General features: G+C 36.4%; 1 protein-coding gene across 31 annotated transcripts in view; it reads left to right on the top strand.

Moving 5' to 3' along the window:
- The window catches only part of LOC144969605 (uncharacterized), a 119,209-nt gene that overhangs the window by 68,179 nt on the left and 33,421 nt on the right, over positions 1–17,609 (top strand). For 8 of the 31 annotated variants that reach the window (XM_078908900.1, XM_078908857.1, XM_078908828.1 and 5 more), the window contains exon 1: positions 16,089–16,250. The exons of 14 other annotated variants lie outside the window; for them this stretch is intronic. In XM_078908900.1, the coding sequence (XP_078765026.1) occupies positions 16,104–16,250 (147 nt within the window). In that variant the 5' untranslated portion in view covers positions 16,089–16,103. Of the gene's footprint in view, positions 1–16,088; positions 16,426–16,509; positions 16,529–17,609 lie in introns of those variants that run through there. 9 more of the 31 variants (XM_078908902.1, XM_078908882.1, XM_078908863.1 and 6 more) reach the window with 6 other exon arrangements.

The following is a 17,609-nucleotide window of genomic DNA, read 5'->3' as shown; positions in this document are numbered from 1 at the left end:
TTAGTCTGTCTGTTAACATATCCATTTGTCTACCTTTGTCTTTTAGTCTGTTTGTTAACATATCCATTTGTCTAAACGTGTATCCGTCTGTCCAATGTATTTTATATAGTTAGGCGCCTGTTAGGCGATATTACAATTTTTCGGACAAAGACAACGCTGTTAACGGCCAGGTACTCATTTTACACCTGAGTACGGTGAGAGAATGTGAGTAAAGAGCCTTTTCCATGGACTCAACTATGCGCCAAGCGCGAGGCTCGAACCCAGGACCCTCCTATCCGAAAGCGAGTGTCATGCCACTAGACCACATAGCCGCACTGTTACGTGCTGCTGTTGGTCAGGGACCCTTTGTAAAGTGCTTTGAGGATGTATGGCAGATCTGCCAACTTGAAACTTCAAAAAATCGTAGATTCCAAGGCAAAAAAGAAAAAGTCACTTTAAATAGCTTTAGAAATAAATAATTTGTTCTACGCATGGTCCAAAAATGCTCCAAATTGAATTGAATACAGGTTCTAAGAAGCTAGACTTTCCTTCTCAACAAGATTCATTGAGTCAAAGAGACCTATACCGCTCTGTAACTGGAGTTAAAAATTCGTATTTCTTCGAATTTTTCGTCGTACTAAGCAGGTCTGGTATAGTGGATATTGGGCTATATAAAAGCTCAAGTTTTGTTTTTTTTGTTTGTTTGTTTTATACGTTATTAAACAGTTAACTGCGATACTCTGTAAAAACACGAATTAAAAAATTTAGCCAGAAAACTCGTCCTTCAAATCTCTATCGATTTAAATGATCCTCATCTTGGCAACAACAAAAAAAACTCTCTAACCTGGGACTTCTTGTAAAAATTCTCTTTACCAGCCAGTGGGAATGACCTGTTTGCTCGTTGACTATCCAACGTTTCTGATTCATCCCCTGTTACGGCCTTGCTATTCCTATCATCCCATCTTGATCTGAATTTTATAAAACACGATAAGATATCTTTACATCAATCTTTTCTTTTTCCACTCTTAGCCATGTCAATTAATTCTGTTTTATCACATTTCCGCCATCTTTTCGTTCTCGCTCTATTGAATCTTCCCCCTTTATTCTTTATCAGCGTTTGTCGACGTCTTCAACCACGGAGATTCATAACTGACGTTCTCAAAGCTAGTTTATTTGTTATTCTTTCATCCTGTCAAATAGTCGTAATTATTTGTCGATCAAATTGTTCATTAATCAATTTTAACACGGTGATTTTATTAGCGTAAATTAGAAAACTGATTCTTTGTATGATTTTATCTTCAAAGTCAAGACAAAAGCTAGAAAATTTGTTTAGGGTATTAAGAACATTTTTAGTTCTGATTGAGAGGTTGAACAAAAAGAAGACGGCTTGACATGCTATATCCTTCTTCTTAAACACTTAATTGTATAGAGGAAATCTTATAAATCTTAGTGTGCACCGCTTATTCAGACTTGGTTGTTCTCTACTGTATTTTTGTTTTCCATATTTTTAGATTGTTAAGAAATCTGGCCTGGCCGGTTCTACATCAAGAAAACTATACATAATGGATTTCTATTTTTTTTTTTTTTTAATAACAGCATTATTTCAGTTTGATTTCAAAGAAAAAGAAAAAGATAAAATCTCAGACCGGTGGCATTGACAATAATATTATTAGATCTAAAACTCTTAAAAGATTAGTTATAGTTATAGGCTCATGCTAAATGTATGAACAAGATTCTGGCAGATCTGCCACAGAATTGTAGAGGAAGTTTGCATTGCTTTTATCAATGTTATCTGACAAGTTAGAAAAATACTGAAATCGTTAATAAATATTATGTGACTTTTTAAAAAAAAATTGACCACCTTTGCCTTTGATATCATACACTAAATATCACCGAAGGAAATATTAAATGTTGCTGTTGGCAGCAGCCTCTTATGGTTCACACTACTATGTTATGACGATCGACCCAATCAGCAAAGTCCGGTCCGCATTCGTGCACCATCGCGAACCCGCCGGTAGCATCGTCACAACACACCTTTCGACTAGATGCACTGCCGTCTCGGATTCTTGCCCACAGCGTGGACATATTGGACAGGTAGTTAGACCCCACCGATGTAGCGCACTTGCCGTTGGCTAGGGACCACTTGTAAAGCGCTTTGAGCACGTTTAGTAAATATTGCTGTATATAAAAGCTCTTTTTTTAAAAAATTAATCAAAACAACAAGAAAACAAACAAAAATATGGATACAACTTTGAGACTTAGTAGTTACCAGTTATTAAGAGTTTTTTACCACTTAAATCCTGCGCTATAAAATACCGCAAAAATAAAAATTCGCTTAAAAGTTGCCGAAAATTAGAACGCTATTACATTGTTACGCTTGCTGACCAAGCAGACCAAAATCAAACGGCAGTAAAACTTCTATTTTATTTTATTACCTTCACTGCTTCTTTCTTTTGATGTTTTATGCTGTGTCCCCGTGTAAAATGCATGTCTTAAATATATATTTTTTAATTGTTGGGAGGGATGGAAAACTTATGACACCTATAAAAACACGGGGTCAAAGGCCACCCAAGATGTGTGATGGTGTCTGGACACTGATCTTATACCGTAAACACTCTCTCAAAGTTAAAATGCGACCCACCACCTCGCTAAGTTTGTATTATGGTTAATAATTTGTTACACACCCAAAAAAAATTATAGATATATATATATATATATATATATATATATATATATATATATATTATATATATATATATTTTTTTTTTTTTTTTTTTTTTTTTTTTTTAAATATAAAATAAAGAAGGAAATGTAGAAAAAAGATAAAGAAAAAAAAATGATTCATTTAGGATGCATTCGATCATTACCAATTTTCAATGATAGTATTTTTCGATTTTACATTGCCGTATAGATATATTTTTCCTGACATTCAAAGTTGTGTAAAACTGTCTGTGAATGATACTATGCAAGCTATATGAGATTCTGTAATTATAAACTATTGTATAAGGCATTTTAAGGATAATTCCTATATTAAGCCTTTTGTAATATAAGATAAGATAAAAGAAAAGAAAAAATCCACATATGTACAATGACAAACGTACAATTGGCTAGACATTGTGCTCACGATATAATGTGTTATTTAATTTGAGTTTATTTATGCGTGTTAATCTCATAGCGCTGTTTGTGTTGGACAAAATTGAGGTACATAATCAGTGACAATGTCTTTCCCCATACTGAGGCATTTTTAAGTTTATAAGAAATACAAAGATATTTTGTAAGCAAATAAAGTAGAACAATGAAATCTTAATTAGATGTGTAGATAGAAGAACAAGTCCTTATTTATATGACACTGTATTGAGGTCCACAGATTCACTTATTCAAAAATTCAAAATAGTTTCTTTGTTATTGGGTTTATGCTGTCATCATCATAGTGTATGAAATTGTTACAAAGAGGTGTTAATGAAATGCTGAGCAATGCGATGGTTTTAAGACGCGTGCGACGTTTTTGAAACCCGTTACAGACTACACTTTGCTTCATATTGTTATTATCATTATTATTAACTATGTTTGTGGTTTATTGTCACGGTAGATATAATTACACCGTGTATACGTTTCGTGTTCCAGTGTCACGCTCTGTTTGGAATAAGACAAAAAGATTCGCGCTATAGACACTCCCGAAATAGAACAATATATGATAATAATAATAACTTGAACTTTTATACGGAGCAACATCCATTAAACGTGCTCAAAGCGCTTTACAAGAGGTCCCTGACAAACAGCAACACGTAACATAATATAGAACGAGACATGACGCCTGTTAGACGAGATTACAATTTTTTTTCCGACAGAGACAACGCTGTTAAAGGCCAGGTATTCACTTTACACCTGAGTACGGTGAGAGAATGTGACTCAACTATGCCCCGAACGAGCCCGAACCCAGGACCTTCCTATCCGAAAGCGAGTGTCATACCACTAGACCACATAGCCGCACGATGAGGATGTATTCACTTCGTCAATTGTAAAATTAATGTTGAATAAACAAACGATAGAATAAATAATTTGAAATAACTAATTAAATTTAAAGCAACCACTACGAAAACAATTTGAAATAGATAATTTTATTTTAAATACAAAAATAAATAAATAAATAAATACGTGAACGAAATAAATATAGGAATAAATAAATGAGTGTGTGAAAAGATAAGGAAAAGAGATTGATCAATATAATAAACCAGACACTTTTTGGCAACCCTTTCCCTCGCCTTTTGTCCACCACTTTCTTTGAAGTCCTGTCGAAAGAAGAATGTCTATCTTATATCATGAATAGATTGGTACATGTTACTTCCCCCCCCCCCCCCCCCCCCCCTCTCCCACCGCCGTCTCCCCTCCCCCCCCCCCCCCCCCCCTCTCTCTCTCTCTCTCTCTCTCTATCTATCTATCTCTCTCTCTCTCTCTCTCTCTCTCTTTTTTTTTTTTTTTTTTTTTAATTATTCTTTTTTTTTTTTTCCTTTTAATTTTTCTCTTCTCTTTTCTTTCTCTCCCATCATGTTTGAGAGATTAAAATATTATCCCTCTTCAACTAACTGTATAGAATGCATAGAATCTTATGTGTGTTTGTATGTCTGTGTACTTGATTGTTGTGTATGTGTAATTAGTAATTAGAAAATAATGAATTTATATAGCGCCTAAACATCCACGTTAATCGTGCTCTGCGGCGCTTTACATAACGAAAATAAAAATGTTTAAAAACAACAAAATTGAAAATCACGACACTACATCGATACATAATAAGCATGCATACAAAATACAAAATCTAAGCAACAACCATTTCATGAAAAATAAGCCTCACGGAACAAACTCAGTCTTCAGACATTTCCTGAGATGTGTGTGTGTGTTTGTGTGTGTGTGTGTGTGTGTGTGTTTACTTCACTTTCCCCCCTCCCCTTCCCCTATTATTTATTGTGCAGGACCAAGGGGTAATATTTTATTCAATAATGTATGGATAAACGTGAAAGAAATAATTTTCTGTATGAAATTCAAATGAGGGTAGCCACGGAATATTATACCGTAAGAAGATACGTAACTATTTATAAGAAATTATTTTTACATCATAATATCTTGGCAATCCATTCTTTTCCAACACTATTTGCATAAGCACAACATAAAGTGCACGGAACTGTCCCTCATTGGCAGACTTGACTAGTATTACGAGAAAAAAAATGGTAGTGTATATTGAAATTTCGAGTCTGATGTCACGTCGCTCAGCAACGGCGGCCATCGTGGTTCTAAACAAAGAAAATCTGTACCTTTTATTCTTCATGCTGGCTAGAACTTTTCATATGTCTTGTGATCAGAATGTGTAAAAGTCAAAACATGATCATATTTATGTGGGTTTTTTCCCTCTGGATACGCTTTTATGCTCGTCGGAGAAATATTTCATAAGGCAGGGCGTCCGCCATTGTTCCTATAGTTAGAGTCAGTTACTAAGTTACCATGCGTCATTACGAGGGAAGTGACGTTACGCCAACGCTTCATGGGCATCTCTAAGTCATTTAATTAACTTTATTGAAAATGAAAATTGATGCCAGATTGCATAATTTTAAGTATTATGAAGCGCAGCGTCATGTAATCATTGTGAGTGAGGGTTAATTGTTGATATATAAAGTTAACTATAGCGACTACAATTTTAATCTCCAAAGAATTACGAATTATGATTTTTTAAAGTCAGCAGGCCTGCTGATTGGGGTCATAAGTTGAACTTAATCTCCAATTGTTAGATTCATGTCCTTCCTGAGATAATATCGTTTTGAGGCAATTGGTCACATGTTAGCGTCCTGTGTATTTTTGCCAAAGATCAGTTTTTTTTATCCTTTGAAGAGAAAAAAAAACCTCCGTGCGTAATCTTGCAGTCTAAATCAATTATTGGCACGCACAGAATGTTTTATGAAAACCTAGAATTTTTTTTCTTTTTAAGGGGGGGGGGGGGGGGGGGGGGGGGGGGGTTATGTCCCAAATACCGCCTTATCGATCGGGGACATAACTCCATACTTGAGACTTGAGAAAAGGGTTTATGTAATGTAGAAAAGACTAGAAATTATCAAATGTCTAAAGTCGGTAAAAAGGATATGAGGAAGGAGGAGAAGGGGAGCCGGTGGGGGAAAGGGTGGGGGGAGGAATCAAGAATTACCCTGGGTAACATGAATCCATCTTTCTGATTAATCGAATCGGACATTCTCCCTCCCAAACCCAACTCTAACCCCCCCCCCCCCCCACGTCCCACCCTCTCCCCCTTCTCTCTCATCTCTCAACCTCACTCTCTCTCTCTCTCTCTCTCTCCTCTCTCTTTCCTCTCTCTCTTCTCTCTCTTTTTTTTTTTTTTCCTTTCTTTCTCGTTGTTATTCCCCATGAAGGCTCTGTGTTATTTGGAAAATTGTCCAAAAATCGGTTTGTTCCACCAATGTATTATTTGCTTGGAAGAAATTTCTGGCTAGCATTGACAAAATGTCTTTTTCTTACTTTGGTCACAAAACTATTACTTTAAATATCGATAGATTTAGAGATCTCCAACTTGACCCCAAGACTTCATTAAGTCATCAATATAATTAATTATTAATTGAGCTTTTATATAGCGCAATATCCACTAAATGTGCTCAAAGCACTTTACAAGGGATCCCTGGTCAACAGCACCATTTAACATCTAGAACGGGACATGCCGCCTGTTAGGCGATTTTACAGTTTTTCGGACAAAGACAACACTGTTAACGGCCAGGTACTCATTTTACACCTGAGTGCGTTGAGAGAATGTGAGTAAAGAGTCTTTTCCACGGACTCAACTATGCGCCGAGCGAGGCTCGAACCAAGGACTTTCCAATCCGAAAGCGAGTGTCATACCACTAGACCACATAGCCGCATTTTATCGTCAGTCTTAGACAAGTTCGGGGAAATCTGAATCATAAATGAAGCATAAAGTAAAACGTATCTGGCCAGAATAAGTTTTCGAAAGTGTTTTGTCAGTGTAGATACGTCACTGTTGCATCGAGATCGATGATTCCCATCCACGGAGGTCAAAGTGCCAATCCACGATTGCGTTTATGATTTATCTCGTAATATGAACTTCCGGTTTATTTATTTGGTAGTATGGTATTCCAAAAAAAAAAAAAAAAAAGACAAAGCAAAACGAATGTGTAAATCACAAGAAGTCCTTATGGTAATGGGGGACCTAAATGCTAAGATTGGCAGAGGCAGAGATGGTGACATAATCGGACCACATGGACTCGGAGACAGAAATGAACGAGGAAACATCTGGGCAGATTGGTGTAGAACAAATAAATTAATGATTTCAAACACCTGGTTTCAACAACACCCAAGAAGAACCTGGACATGGCAATCACCAGGGGACAGAGCAAGGAACCAGATAGACTTTATAGCAGTATCATCAAGATTCAGAAATGGCATATTAAATTGCAAAACCTACCCAGGCGCCGATGTAGACAGTGACCATGTCCCAGTTGTTTGTACAGTAAGGATAAAGTTTAAAGCTATTCAGAGAACAGCTGGTAGAATAAAGAGGGATTACAGGTTATGCAAAGACAATGGCATACAAACAAAAATGAGAGAAGAATTTGAAAATGCACTCATGATACAAAGCCAAAGTGAACCTGAAAACGAAAAATGTGAAAAACAATTTGATATATTCCAAAAGTGTGTCAAAGCAACTACAGAAAAGCATTTACCAATAGCTCAAACAAACAGCAAAAAGGAATGGATGACAAATGAAATTCTAAACCTATTTGAAGAAAGACGAAAATGCAACAGAGGGTCTGCAGAATACCAAACATTGAACAACCACATTAAATCCAAATGCATCGAGGCACACGAGAACTATCTAGACTGGAAATGCTGCGAAATCGAAAGAGAATACAAACCCAACCCCCAACAAGCTCACCAAAGAATAAAAGAACTATCAGGGAAAAGGAAAAGCAAAGCAGCAGGAAGTTGTATCCAAAACAAACAAGGGGAACTGCTATTTGAAGAACAACATATAGAAAGCCGATGGGTAGAATACATAGGCGAACTGTACAATGATCCAAATAGAAATGAACCACCACTGAAATTCAAAGAACCATTAAGCGGACCAAACATCACCAAAAGTGAAATTGAACATGCCATGGAACGAATGAAGGATGGTAAAGCAACAGGCCCTGATGAAATATCTGTAGAGGTATTAAAAAGCCTAGGAGATCTAGCAATTGATGAACTTCACATATTATTCAACAATATATACAATACTGGGAAAATTCCAGAAGATCTCTGTAACTCTATTTTCATAGCAATACCAAAGAAAGCAGGTGCAGTCAGATGCGAAAATTTTAGAACTATAAGTTTAATAAGTCACATCAACAAAATACTGTTGCGTATAATTATCAACAGGCTAAGGAATAAGATTAACCCCGAAATCGCAGAAGAACAATATGGATTCCAACCTGACAGAGGGACAAGGAACGCAATATACCTCCTCCGTGTTTTAAGTGAAAGAGCTATACAGGTTCAGACCCCACTATACCTCTGTTTTGTCGACTACAAAAAAGCTTTTGATAGAGTACGCCACGAAGAAATACTAAAACAACTGCACTCCATTGGCGCTGATGAGAAAGACCTCAGACTCATGCAAACATTATACTACACCCAGCAGGCATCTATCAAAATCGGAAACTCTACAGGAAATTCCATTCCTATTAAGAAAGGAGTCCGTCAAGGGTGTGTTGCCTCACCAGATCTGTTTAATCTATACCAAGAAACAATCATGAGGGGCATAAATAATATGGAGGGAATAAAAGTAGGAGGTCACAACATAAATAATATAAGATACGCAGACGATACGGTACTCATTGCAACATCAGAAATCCAACTTCAAAAGATTGTTGACAAAGTGGTAGTAGATAGTGAAGCCAAGGGAATGGAAGTGAATATCACCAAAACAGAATGCATGGTAATACAGAAAAACCCCGAAAACAACAACACCTGCAATATAACGATTCACGGCGAGCAGCTTACCAACGTAGAAAGTTTTAAATACCTAGGTTCAATAGTGACAACAGATGGAAGATGTAACCGAGACATACGAGCAAGAATAACTCAAGCCAAACAGGCCTTCATGGACCTGGGAAACATTTTGAAAAACAAACAGATGTCGTTCGGGATTAGATTCCGAGTCTTGAAGTGCTACGTGTGGCCAATCTTGTTCTACGGATGCGAAAGCTGGACTACAAATGCAGAAACACAAAAGAACATTGAAGCTTTTGAAATGTGGTGCTTGAGAAGGATGCAGAGAATATCGTATACCGCACACAAAACGAACGAAGAAGTGCTAAAACAAACATACCAACAAAGGAAACTAATGCCCTTAATAGTGGATCGACAACTATCCTTTTTCGGACACATAGTAAGGAAAGATAATAATGAATACCTGGCAAGTTGTGGAAAAATACCTGGTAAACGCGCCCGGGGGAGACAAAGAAAAACACTCATAGACCAACTGAAGGGCTTCACCAACCTAACAATCCAAGAGCTGTTTGAAAAAGCAAGAGACAGGGAGGAATGGAGAGAGATAATTCATGCAGTATCCGAAGCCTGGACCAGGCATGGAACCTAGAAGAAGAAGAAGATGGTATTCCACAAATCGTGAAGTGAGAGTGAGGCCGAACCACTAAAAAGCAGGGACTAGGATCTCAGCCAGAGAAATTACTTATTTTATGTTTCATTTGATTAAACTATTTTTAATATTTAATTTTTATTATATTATAATTTTTATTAGTTTGCCGGCCTTTTGAGTTTTGAAGTCTGGCGTAATATTTTGTTTAAAATTGACAGACTTAGTTGTCTTAAAATTAAGTACTTAATCGCAATTAGAAAATTGCAATTTATACTTTTCTTAATGCGAAAAGAAAAAGAAAAAAGAAAAAACAAACGAAAAAAAAAACAAAACTGAATACAACAAGAAAAACATCGAATTATAATGACAGATGAGGAAGAAGTAACATAAAGCAGGTTCAAGGTGCATACCAAATAAGGTATCACAACCATAAGTTGAGAATTGCCAGTATCGACCAATTTATTATTGTTTGTTATGTTTTGTCGTTTGTTGTTGTTTTTGGGTTGTTTTTGTTTTTGTATTTGTTTTTGTGCCGGTTTTCTTTGTCGATAAAAAAAAAATTATTTTGATATTCATGCCAACGAAAGAAATAAATAGTATTTTGTCAGTGGACGGAAGTGATGCCCTGATAAAGAAAGAAAAACGTCATTCGATAGTTTTGAAAATTGATACTTTAATTCTCAAGTACAGCCCCCCCCCCCCCCCCCCCCCCCCCCCCCCCCACACACACACAGACAAAAGAATAGAGCAGTAAAGTTAGGTGCCCCAAACGTAAACAATAACAAGTTGCTAGTGATTTCCGTTAGGGACCGGAATAATTTACGCACAATATAGGTCTCCCAATTTTGTAGTTTGAGTTGTAGGCAATACACTTTCAGTATTGAAAATATGTTTACATAAAATCTAACAGTTGCAGAAATAATAATATAAGGCTAAATTATTCTGAAAATCAGGCTCCGAATAATTCTCGTTTTGTTCACACCAGCGCAATAATTTGCTCTGGTCTAAAAATAGATAGACTGTAACTTTTGATAAATTTTAGAAAATTTTACCTTTTGTTCCATAAAATATCCATATCTAGACATTATTTGATGCATGATCGAGTATGTATGAATATGTGTTTCTTTTGCCACCTAACAGCCAAATTTTAAAGGTTATTTTTTTCTATTATTTACATTGGAACGTGAGCTGTCAAGACAGGAACATGTGGTTTGCCACGTGCTTCTCGACCTTTGTTTACGTTTGGGGCACCTAACTTTAATGCTCTATATGATGCGACCTTGACATTATCGGTGATATGTGTAATTAATACCAGTTTAATAATTCATGACTTGAGGGTAAGGGGCAAAGAAAAACCCGCATGAACAGATCCCATGCTATGTAAAATGAGATTCTTCTTGTGTTTTTGGAATTCCGGAGCAAAGTTTTTGTAGGATTCCAAAATGCATGATTACAAATATATTATCTTCCTACTATTCAAATGATGTGCTTTTAAAACATTAAGGGAAAATACATTTAAAATCTATGACACACACACACACACACACACACACACACACACATACGCGCGCGCGCGCGCGCGCAATCAAACAAACAAAGATTCACGGTGCTGGGCATCTTATGAACTTGAACTTGTACTTGATACCAACAAAAAAACTATTCCAAGTATTTTTATAAATATCTGTCTTCGAATGATTAAGCGGTTTTAATATTATTTCCATTTTTTTTAAATATTTTTGTTTGTTTGTTTGTTTGTTTGCTTGCTTGCTTCGTTGGTTGTTTTTGTTTTGCTTTGTTTTTGTTTTTTGTTTTTTGTGTATTGTTTCGTTTTGTTTGTTTTTGCTTCATTTTTTTTTAGTCTTACGCACTAACTTGTTGCTCAAAACTTGAATGACATGCATTTATATTGGGTTTTTTTTTTGGGTTATTTTAAAAAATATTTTATGATCCGCAGCAATGAATCATTTTATGATAACACGTTTGGATGCTCGCTACATATTAGATACGTATCCGTAAATTGGTAACGGTAACTCATGATCCCTTAGGTAATGTCATGCGATGGTGAGCATTGTCAGTATCTACGTAGATGGATCCAAAGAGTGAGAGTGAACTCATGTTTTCCTGGTCCCAACGTTATTTTCATACGCAATACTATCTACTTTACACATGTGTATTTTTATCACACACTCGACTCATAATGTCTAAAGTAGCTACTCTACTTTGGGCAGTGATTGATATTTGAAGTGAAGCGGTATCTTCTCAAAAAGGACGCCTCGCGAACAGTGTGTGCTTTCTGAGTAAAATAGAATCCCTGAGTACGTCCGAGATAGAAATACAGAGATGTGCAACTTCTTGAGTGGCAATAAGATTTTAATAGTAGACCGTGTTAGTGTTAGGCCGTGCCAAGTCAGTCAATATCCTCTTGATAATAATGTTTATTTGTAATATAACTTTACTTTGGCTCAGGTTTTCAATTCAGAAAAGTGAGTGGAGCAGACACTTGTGTTGATAGTAACAAGAAATGAAGTTAGTAGGAAAGTGCCAGAAGACAACAGAGAATAAAAACTTCGCGGCGGGGATGGGGGCTCGAACCCGCGACCTTACTGGTACGACAACTCCGCCTGGCCGGGGAGATCGTAACTCTAACGTATGAGCTATCCACGACCCGTGTAGTGTCACTGTCACGATCTCTCCTGCCAGGCGGAGTTGTGGTACCAGTAAGGTCGCCGGTTCGAGCCCCCATCGCCGCCGCGAAGTTTTTATTCTCTGTTGTCTTCTGGCACTTTCCTACTCACTTCAGCCCATGTTTTCGAAACTTTCTATCTTCAGTTCGGTGATTACCTCACTTAATTCTCTTTAATTATGGTAAGCAGACGTCGTGACGTCACACCGTCCTCTGTATGGGTTTCCTTGGAGGTGTGTCAGTCCTCTGGACGGAGGACTAACAATGAATAGGTGATCGATTGAATCGTAGGATATCGTAACTATAAGTACACCGTACTCAGGTGTAAAATGAATACCTGGTCGTTAACAGCATTGTCTCTGTCCGAAAAAAATTGTAATATCGCCTAACAGGCGTCATGTCCCGTCCTAAATGTTAAATGTTGCTGTTGGCCAGGGACCCCTTGTAAAGCGCTTTGAGCACGTTTAGTGGATATTGCGCTATATAAAAGCTCAATAAGGATGTATAGGCATATTCTTATGATTAAGGGGCGTAAAACAGCGAGGATGGATGATCTTTATTGACGGCCAGCATTTATTTAGGCTCGAAAATCAGATGCTATCACAGAGCTGCCAACCTACTGCAAAAAATGCGGAATTGTACGCATTTTCAGCGATTGTACGCTTGTACGCATTTCCCAAAGATTGTACCCACTTTCAGTGTACGGATACTGACCATTTAACAGTTGATGATTCCAAGAAGTCAAACTTGCTTCCAAATTCTGACATTGATGTGGGCTACAAATGTAGAAAATTAGTGGAGAAAGACCTAGATGTAGAGCAACAAGACAAATTCTACAAATCTTTTGTGTCATATTTCAAATCAGGGGTTGAATACCTTCAGAAGAAATGTAATTTAAATGATAAAGCCATTGTGCATGCCTGTGTAGCCGACCCAAACAACCAAATGTGTTCCTCAGTGGTGGACCTGAATTTTTTTGTGGAAGATTTTCTTCATTACACCCTGCTGATGTCGACATTGGTTAGTTTCCGTCGATTTCAGGATTGTACCCATTTTTATGAAATCTCCACCATTTTGAGGTCCCATTGTACACAATCTCATCAGGTGGGGTTGGCAGCTCTGCTATCACTCCTCTCATAACAAAAGATAAGTTGCACTGGGTATGTTTCCAGTCCTCCGGAGGACTGGGTTTTCCACTTCCAAGGAAATTGGAACCAGTATTTTGACATTACATTATTGTTCCCGATAGAGTACACACTTTTAAAGTTTACACACAGTTTTGTGTATTTGCACGATTGATAAGGCGGTTTCAAATGGTGTGTTGTATCAGATTTAAAAACACACCACCAATACTCAACTGCTATGTTTACTGACTTGACATTAAAAACCGACATACGGAAGTATCTAGCCCTTTACCTTTGTGTCCATAATATTATTATCATTCTAGTCTCCGGGCCTTTTATGGCAAAATACATGGTATTATTGCATTGTGGCGGGTACTTGTATTTTCATTGTTTATATGTTGTTGTGTTCCATATATTATATATATTTTTTAATTATGCCTTTTCCGCCACGACACCATAAGATATCGTCGCCTAGGCATTCCACGAAGGAATATATATAATTCATCAAACAAGATGTCTGATGTCAACAGGAATCACCCAAGTGAGCATATCGGGGGTTAATAATCTTGCTCAATGAAAAAAAACAAAAGTGCCTGAAGCGGGGCTCGAACCCGGGTCATTCCGGGTCACAGTGCAATGCCTTAACCACTCGGCCACTTCCACATATTATAGTCTACATTTTATTAAGAAATTATTTTATGTAGTTTCCTGTCTAAATATTATGTGGAAGCCTCCAATCATGGTGATTTGAAAACAATGTTTTATGAACCTTTTTCGTGTTCCTTGTCAATGCGATTGGGAAATGAATATCTTTAGATTTATTTAGAGTATTTTCCTCGTTCATCCCCCTTTTAGGGTTTTGTTTTGTTTTTTTGTTTTTTTTTTTTTGCTTTTTGAGGAATGTTAAAAATAATAAAGTCGTAGCCTTAGACAGTGCAATGCCCGATTCACAAATAATATTTGTCCGTTTCTGTTTGTTCTTATTATTCCACTCGTAGTTTACATGCCCTACACTAAAAACAAAACAAAACAAAAACACACAAAAAATGAAAACACGACGTTCTACATACATGTTGGCCGACTTAACTGTCTATCTAACCTAACGGTCAGTATTTTGACACTTTCCGCACTGTTTACTCATATATGTAATCTGAACACGTGTATGACAGCTGAATGAAAGCGAGAAGGGTTGGTGGGGGAGGGGGAGGGGGGGGGGGTAATGTCGAATCGTCCGGGAATTCCAGACGCAAGCGCCGTGTACTGATTCTTGTGATCCCTTTGTACTTCGGATTTTGGTCAATTTTGTTCTGTACTAGACTAGAGAGCCACACAGTGAATGATAGACCAATGTATGCGGTCATTGCCCCCAAGATTCTATTGTCCTGTTGATCAATCCAAGAAAGAAAAAAAAAAAGAAAGGACGAATGGTTTGTTTTAAGAACCATGTTTAACATTCTCCTTACGCAATAATAATAATAATAATAATAATAATAATAATAATAATAATAATAATAATAATAAGAAGAAGAAGAAGAAGAAGAAGAAGAAGAAGAAGAAGAAGAAGAAGAAGAAGAAGAAGAAGAAGAAGAAGAAGAAGAAGAAGAAGAGAAGAAGAAGAAGAAGAAGAAGAAGAAGAAGAAGAAGAAGAAGAAGAAGAACAAGAACAAGAAGAAGAAGAAGAAGAAGAAGAAGAAGAAGAAGAGAAGAAGAAGAAGAAGAAGAAGAAGAAGAATAACAATAATAATAATAATAATTATTATAATAATAATAATAATTATAATAATAATAATGATAATAATAATAATAATAATAATAATACTGACGATGATGATTCTAATAATGATGATGATAATAATAATAATAATAATAATAATAATAATAATAATAATAATAATAATAATAATAATAATAATAATAATGATTCTAATAATGATAATAAAAATAATAATAATAATAATAATAATAATAATAAGAAGAAGAAGAAGAAGAAGAAGAAGAAGAAGAAGAAGAAGAAGAAGAAGAAGAAGAAGAAGAAGAAGACACGGCGCCTAGGTCTACATGCAAATAACTACGCGTCGCACGAAACCTACGTTTTCTAGTTTTATACATCTACACTGATACGTCAGTGTAGATGTATAAAACTGGAAAACGCAGACTTATGTGCACAAAAGAAATTTTGTAATAAACCATAATTAGTGAGAATTCTCTGTAATCTAGCTATAATAAAATGTGTAGATTAAATTACACATGACTACGCTATAAACTCTTGAACCTTTTCTCTTTCCCTCAGTTCGTTAATTAATGGTATCATCGTTGAATTTTTAGAACAATAACTATTTCTTGCTAAAACAAATTGAAAGATAAAACAAGTAGGCAATCTACTACACATTCATGAATTTCATTTTGTGTAGTTTCTAGTTAGGGCGTTTTTTAAATGAAAATTAAAAAAAAGGTATTACAAGATGACACAGCCAGCTCTGTTTCCTTTGCTAGATACAAAGCTCAATAAGACTGCGATTTTTATTATTATTCATTTATGATTGGCTGAGTGGTGCAGAATTACTCGTGTCAGACATCAAAGCAAATCAACCTTATTTTTTCCACGTGAGAATGTTTACAAACGGCCGTGTCTGTCTACCTTTGTTGGGGGTTGACCTCGTGTAGCATGCCGGGAACTCAAGGTAGCGTGTTGATGTCACAGGACAACTTTCGAAACTGCGGATTGGTGTGTTGTGTTGGCCTAAATAGCATTGGCGAGGGTTTCCCACCGACGCCAAATTCTCAGGTGTCAAGTCCAATTTTCCTTTGGTATGTAAGTCGCCGACTTATGTTTATTTCATTTTCATGGATTATTTGTGAGGATTTCTTACTTTTGGTTTCTTTTCTGTAAATTGGCGGTAGCCATTTTGTATTTACAAATCGATCGATCCACGAATGAATACTCGCTTCAACTCGGAAACATACCCTACCGTAACTCCATCACGGAAGTAAGGCCCATATAGTCCGAAAAATGACATGATACTAACTTGCCGAAAAAGACTGTACCTAATCCTTCTTTGCTTCCCCACAATTTCTTGCTCTATATCATAAGTAATCACTAACGGAAACACATTATCTTTCCATTTATCTCAAATCTCATGTTTACGTTGCTTTGGTTTTGGTGTGTTATTATTGTTATGAACTCGATGACAAAAAAAAAAAGTGATTGAATGTGTCTCATCTCTGTCTCTGTCTTCATTTCAACTATGTCCAACTGCCAACTGACCAACTGAATAGGGATAAAAACACACACTCTTTCTTTTAGGTTAATGCACGTCTCGCCATGAAAAATTACTAGGAGTTGGGCAGTCGATTTCTATTGAATAAATGCAGATTTCGTTTCTTGTTTCGCACGTTCTTGTTTTCTGTCTTTACTTTTACAGTCGGTAACAGAGTGTCACTGTCAGTATAGAATAGTATGGATGAGAGTACGGATATATGATTATGATTATGAAGATTACTACTACATACATCTACATACACTATCATACACCACCAGTTGTAATGTTATAGTCAGATTGTAGCTGTAGTTCTTTCTGATTTTGTTTGTAGAAGTAGAAGAAAATCAAGATTTTTAAAAAAATTGTTTTTGTTTTTATGTTGGGAAGCTTATATTTAGTTTATCTTGTAAGCGTCTGTGTTTGTGGTGGAAGAAAGAACTTTGAGGAGATTGATTGAGATGTAAAATCATGTGGAATGTGCATTGAATGCTTGTATGGTCAAGGCATTAAATCGGAATGACTGAAAGACATTTGAGAGAGGGCTCTAGTAATGAATGACCCGAGTTTGATACAAATGTTTTTGGGTTCGTGGATAGCTCATATGGTAGAGTCACGCTCTCACCGGCCAGGCAGAGTTGTCGTACCAATAAGGTGGCGGGTTCAAACCCCATCACTGCCGCGAAAAACTTTTATTCTCTATTGTCTTCTGGCACTTTCCTACTCACTCATCTCTTGTGGGATCAAAAGAACTTAAGTTTTGTGTTTGTCTTGGCGATGAACTTGAACATAGTTGCGTTGGTATATCAATATCATTACAGATTGTCATCAACTATCAGTAATATTCCGATCTATTGTGTTACTATTACGATTTCTTCTCCCATTCACATCAAACTGCCTTTTCTTTTTTCCGT

The sequence above is a fragment of the Berghia stephanieae genome, chromosome 1, assembly GCF_034508935.2.
Source record: "Berghia stephanieae isolate SIO BIC M18660-M18661 chromosome 1, UCSD_Bste_1.3, whole genome shotgun sequence".
Taxonomy (NCBI): Eukaryota; Metazoa; Mollusca; class Gastropoda; order Nudibranchia; family Aeolidiidae; genus Berghia; species Berghia stephanieae.
Note: the sequence above shows the minus strand (reverse complement) of the source record. Positions and strands in the feature narration are given on the sequence as shown.